The sequence below is a fragment of the Spinacia oleracea genome, chromosome 4, assembly GCF_020520425.1.
Source record: "Spinacia oleracea cultivar Varoflay chromosome 4, BTI_SOV_V1, whole genome shotgun sequence".
Classification (NCBI taxonomy): Eukaryota; Viridiplantae; Streptophyta; class Magnoliopsida; order Caryophyllales; family Amaranthaceae; genus Spinacia; species Spinacia oleracea.
In genome coordinates, this window is record NC_079490.1 from 127,761,714 (window position 1) to 127,767,697 (window position 5,984).

At 36.5% G+C, this 5,984-nt stretch overlaps 1 protein-coding gene across 1 annotated transcript; it reads right to left on the reverse strand.

The window, feature by feature from the left end:
- Positions 1 to 3,184: 3,184 nt before the first annotated feature.
- Positions 3,185 to 5,765, reverse strand: LOC110788230 (uncharacterized). Its single transcript, XM_056842206.1, has 4 exons — positions 5,463 to 5,765; positions 5,253 to 5,375; positions 3,300 to 3,369; positions 3,185 to 3,207 (listed from the first exon to the last, which is right to left on the reverse strand). Exons 1-4 carry the CDS (start codon positions 5,742 to 5,744, stop codon positions 3,185 to 3,187), a joined length of 498 nt encoding a protein of 165 aa, XP_056698184.1. The 5' UTR covers positions 5,745 to 5,765.
- Between the last annotated feature and the right edge of the window lie 219 nt (positions 5,766 to 5,984).

Below are 5,984 nucleotides of genomic sequence, written 5' to 3' on the forward strand. Positions count from 1 at the left end.
TTTTTCTTCTACTAACCCTTGGCTTTGTAGATTCTGCCATGGATCGTCTATCCTCCGAAGACAAGGGCGTAGTGGACGTACCCGCTTGGCTGTCCGAGGTATACACTGAGGACATCCTCAAGGCCGTGGAGGCCAAGAAAAAGGACTCCTCCAAGAAGTCCGGCGAGGGTGCCTCTGGTGACGTTGCCAAGGTAATTTTTATTTTCTTTTTTACTTTTTATTATTATTATTATTTTTTTTTTTTTTTTACTATGCCTCTGTATTCTTTTCTGATTAGGATTTGGTCGTTGACTTCCTACATTTTTTAGGAGCCCACTTCGTCAGCTACGAAGAAGCGTCCTGCATCTTCGACGGAGGCTCCTAAGCCAAAACGGCCCTTCTTTAAGAAGATGGGTACGGCCGATGCTGCAGCAAAGCCGTCGGTACCAAAACCGTCTGCTCCCCTAGCTGGGGGAGAGGTTCTTCTTAACCAGGCCATCTGAGCAAAAGGAGGTCCCTCTCGCGGTGTATAAGGACAAAACTTTATATAAGGCCACGAAGTTTTCTGAAACTACTACACAAACATTCCTAGAGCTTTGCATCTCCTAAAACGTTTTAAAGAGTTTTCTAAAAACGAGTTTGTGTCCTAGCTTAATTCAAGTTCCTAAAGGTCTTTATATATATACTTAAGCTCATTAATATCTAGAGTTCTCGAAACAAAACTGTATTTCAGATTAGAAAGGATAGAGTTATCCTGTAAAGACTTAGAGTGTAAGTCTGAGAGGAAGAGAGGAAAAGTGAGTTGTAATCAGAGTAGGTTACTGTGAGGAACTCGAGTTTGAGAGAAACTCGAGTCAGAGTGTTATTGTAATCGAGGTATTACCATAATATAAAGGAATTCTCTTCTTGATTAGTGTCAAGAAGTTTTCTAAATCATTGCTTTTTACTTTCTTAATACTCAGTTCCTTTAATATTTCTAAGTTCCGCAAGAAACTCTCTTAAAGTTCGAAATACAATTCACCCCGCCCCCCCTCTTGTGTGTGTTCCTACTGGAATATCATAACCTAAACCTAATTCCTAAATTACGTTATTCAGTTTTTCTCTCTGCAAAAACTGTTCATCCCGAAAAGCAAACATCTTGTGCGTTGTCTAAGCTACAATAATCAAGACGGATCTGAACGTGTCGGTGAACCAAATAGAGGAACGACAAGTGGAGTTCTTTGTTCGTGTTCGTTGATACTAAACTCGGGAAAATACTCAATATAATTTAGGTTATATTTTTTCCACACACCCCAATCAGTTTCTCCATAACCCTAAACCTAATTCTAAAATTACGTACGTTCAGTTTTTCTCTCTACTCAAAATTGTTCTTCGAAGAGTAGAAAAAACCCTTATTGCAGCAGGCTTTTAGACCCCTGTTGCAGCGTACATCGTATGCTGCAACTGGGGGGCCTGCAACAAGTCTGAACTTGTTGCAGCGTACAATGTTCGCTACAAAAACTGGTTTTTTGCAGCGTACATATGTATGTACGCTGTAACAAATGTCAAAAAATTGGCAAAAATATTGACTTGTTGCAGCGTACAAAGTCGTGTACGCTGCAAAAGACACCACTTTTTTCAACGTACATTTATTTGTACGCTGCAACAAGTCTGGAATTTTGCGAAATTTTTTTCCCTTATTGCAGCGTACAATATATATGTACGATGCAACAAAGCACTTTTGGCGGGAAAATTCTAATTTTGTTTAGGGATACCTAGAGTGCCTTGCACCAAATATAGAAACCTGTCAAAACAATAATAGAATAACGCAACATGTATAACAAATATAAAAACAATAACTGGAGTTTTGTATATATCCCAAAACCAAAAGTGCACATACCGATACATTTAAATATATTTACGTTCCAATTTCAACGTACGCATACATTTTAACATAAAAGATTGTTCTATAACATCTAAACCAACTCGATCAAGCGCCCTCAGGTCAATAATAAATACTTGGTGGTAAAAAACTTCGCCCATTGCTCACGAACCACATCAATTTCCTCACTAGCATAAGGCGCAGTCCTCGGAGTATAGACCTTACAAAAACAAAATTTTGATGGAGCATTAGATCGATTAAATGCAAATGAAATGTCACATTTTAACATTCAAGCAACTAATGACAATGTATTAATAGTCTAGAATACGAATCAATTAGTTACTTACCTCATCTAGCCGACCTTCATAGTCATGTTGTAACGTGACTATCTCTAACATGAACTTCATAACGTAATAGCCACACTCAGGTCCGCCGATTTGTTGAGCACATTGATTAAGAAACATAATACTTTATCTTGCAAGGCCAATAGTTAATAAAAACAAAGCAAAAAGCTAATTAAGAAACATGTTATACCTCTATATGAATGGGTTTACACGACTTAAACCTCGTTTTATTCGGACAATTCCCACCATTGCACTTGTACACTTGGTATACCCTAGAAAATTAACGAAACACGGGTACTCATGAATATGATTTTGGCTTAGGTTTCTTAAAGACTAATGTAATTTGTAAGCAAAAGAACTTACAAACTCAAGATTCCCCATGCATAATCTGTTCGACGTGGATCTCTAGCAGAATCGAAAATATATACATAACCTCTACGTAGGTCCATCACGTATAAATTCCAATGATTTCTGTATAATTTATAAATGACATAGTAAATATTTAATAACAATAATAATTAATATTATATATGAAACTTATATAACACACTTACTCTTGATTATATGGGATTAAAAACCAATTAGTTAGGTTAGGATTACCCATCTTCTCCTTTTCAATTTCAGCTTGGAATTTTATTTTCAAATACATTGTTGGCGCTCCAGGGTCGGCCTTGATTCTAGTGCTTGACATAATCCGGGACAAATGAACGAAATCCGAGACATTTCAAATGATTTGGCATGATCGTGCAATAAACACCTACAAAATAAACAAGATTACCCTATTAAGATCGATAAAGAGAAAAAACTTCAAAGAAATAATAGTTATATTAACAACAATAAAACATTTAATTACAATATGTAGACTTGGATCGCTGAAATGTTTAAGCACGCCCCGCGAAGGAACTCTCCTATATCAGACGCAGTTATGTATGTTTCTTGATCAAAATCCGAGTGCCAAACTGAGGCCGCCAATGGGATGGTAGTATTATCATATATATCATCAGGCGCTGAAGTCATGATAAACTGCAAGTATTTGCATGATGGGCCAAGACCTTGAATTGCATCGTATGCAAGTCCCGCTTTCTTGCTTTTGGTGATTGATTCTTGTGTTTTACGATCACAACTACTCACCACCTCTAAGTTGGACTTAGGCTTAGAATTCGACTTCTTTGGATGCGAAAATTCCTATAACAATAGTCAATTAGCATTATTCATGTAATAAGAATACAATGAGTCCTTAGGTTCTTCAGTTTAAAGTTGGGAGCGGAAATGTCATTTTAGCTCTATATATGACCTATAACGACCCAACGAGCCTTAAATGTGCATAAATAGGTTCGAATGAGTTTTAGAAACTTAAAACTATGCATATTAGTCATGTAATAAGAATCAAATGAGTCCTTAGGTTCTTCAGTTCAAAGTTGGGAGCGAAAATGTCATTTTAGCTCTATATATGACCTATAACGACCCAACGAGCCTTAAATTTGCATAAATAGGTTTGAATGAGTTTTAGAAACTTAAACCTATGCATATTAGTCATGTAATAAGAATCAAATGAGTCCTTAGGTTCTTCAGTTCAAAGTTGGGAGCGGAAATGTCATTTTAGCTTTATATATGACCTATAACGACCCAACGAGCCTTAAATGTGCATAAATAGGTTCGAATGAGTTTTAGAAACTTAAAACTATGCATATTAGTCATGTAATAAGAATCAAATGAGTCCTTAGGTTCTTCAGTTCAAAGTTGGGAGCGAAAATGTCATTTTAGCTCTATATATGACCTATAACGACCCAACGAGCCTTAAATGTGCATAAATAGGTTCGAATGAGTTTTAGAAACTTAAAACTATGCATATTAGTCATGTAATAAGAATCATATGAGTCCTTAGGTTCTTCAGTTCAAAGTTGGGAGCGGAAATGTCATTTTAGCTCTATATATGACCTATAACGACCCAACGAGCCTTAAATGTGCATAAATAAGTTCGAATGAGTTTTAGAAACTTAAAACTATGCATATTAGTCATGTAATAAGAATCAAATGAGTCCTTAGGTTCTTCCGTTCAAAGCTGGGAGCGGAAATGTCATTTTAGCTCTATATATGACCTATAACGACCCAACGAGCCTTAAATGTGCATAAATAGGTTCGAATGAGTTTTAGAAACTTAAAACTATGCATATTAGTCATGTAATAAGAATCATATGAGTCCTTAGGTTCTTCAGTTCAAAGTTGGGAGCGGAAATGTCATTTTAGCTCTATATATGACCTATAACGACCCAACGAGCCTTAAATGTGCATAAATAAGTTCGAATGAGTTTTAGAAACTTAAAACTATGCATATTAGTCATGTAATAAGAATCAAATGAGTCCTTAGGTTCTTCTGTTCAAAGTTGGGAGCGGAAATGTCATTTTAGCTCTATATATGACCTATAACGACCCAACGAGCCTTAAATGTGCATAAATAGGTTCGAATGAGTTTTAGAAACTTAAAACTATGCATATTAGTCATGTAATAAGAATCAAATGAGTCCTTAGGTTCTTCAGTTCAAAGTTGGGAGCGAAAATGTCATTTTAGCTCTATATATGACCTATAAGGACCCAACGAGCCATAAATGTGCATAAATAGGTACAAATGAGTTTTAGAAACTTAAAACTATGCATATTAGTCGTGTAATAAGAATCAAATGAGTCCTTAGGTTCTTTAGTTCAAAGTTGGGAGCAGAAATGTCATTTTAGCTCTATATATGACCTATAACGACCCAACGAGCCTTAAATATGCATAAATAGGTTCGAATGAGTTTTAGAAACTTAAAACTATGCATATTAGTCGTGTAATAAGAATCAAATGAGTCCTTAGGTTCTTTAGTTCAAAGTTGGGAGCGAAAATGTCATTTTAGCTCTATATATGACCTATAACGACCCAACGAGCCTTAAATGTGCATAAATAGGTTCGAATGAGTTTTAGAAACTTAAAACTATGCATATTAGTCATGTACTAAGAATCAAATGAGTCCTTAGGTTCTTTAGTTCAAAGTTGGGAGCGGATAGGTTCGAATGAGTTTTAGAGGGTTAACCTTGGATGCTAAGTCTGTTGTCTTCTTTTGGGCCGCTAATACCGTTGTCTTTTTCTTGGAGCTACCATCCCTCTCTTTAGAAACATTAGACTTGGACTTCTTTTTAGGAGGTGAAGTACAATCCTTTAAAATTCAACAAAAAGAAGAGTAGGTAAGATGTCGAATGTGCATGCGTGAACATATACATTCTAAACAATAAAACATATATACCTCGCCGTCTTCGAAAATCACTAAGTGTATGGGCCATTGCACAAAACTACCCAGAGCACCGCCTAAGTTAGTGAAACCATCTCCCGTAGGTACCGGAAGAATATCATCAACATGTCCGTCGTAAACAAAATCAACTTGGACTTTATAGTGACCAGGCTTCATCGATGTAAAATGTTGGGGCAATGCACCATCTGAGGGTTGTACCATACCATCCGCCACGACAATGTTGTTGCCTGAAACTTTATCCTCAAGGGCAAGACGACATGGAGTCCTTTCCTTCATAAACAAAGGTTTCAATGCAACTTTGTAAGTGATACAGATTATTAAGTAAATGTCAACTAAAAACATAAAAGGATCAAGCAACTATGTTAAAAAAGAGTGACTACGTCGTACCTTTAGCTCGCGTGGTTGCGGCACTAAGATGAGACGAGTGGTTCTTGTAGCACTAACATCAAGGTCAACTCTGGCAGAATCATTTAAGTGGAGGTCATCAAGTATCGGGGTAGAAATGGAGTTTAGTTG

Excerpts from the sequence above, each read along its gene's own strand:
- LOC110788230 (XM_056842206.1), bottom strand. The coding sequence starts at position 5,744 with ATGAAGGAAAGGACTCCATGTCGTCTTGCCCTTGAGGATAAAGTTTCA. Across the intron at positions 5,376-5,462 it reads TGATTTTCGAAGACGGCGAG|GATTGTACTTCACCTCCTAA; the intron begins GTATATATGTTT and ends TGAATTTTAAAG. Across the intron at positions 3,208-3,299 it reads GGTGGTGAGTAGTTGTGATC|TTTATCATGACTTCAGCGCC; the intron begins GTAAAACACAAG and ends AAATACTTGCAG.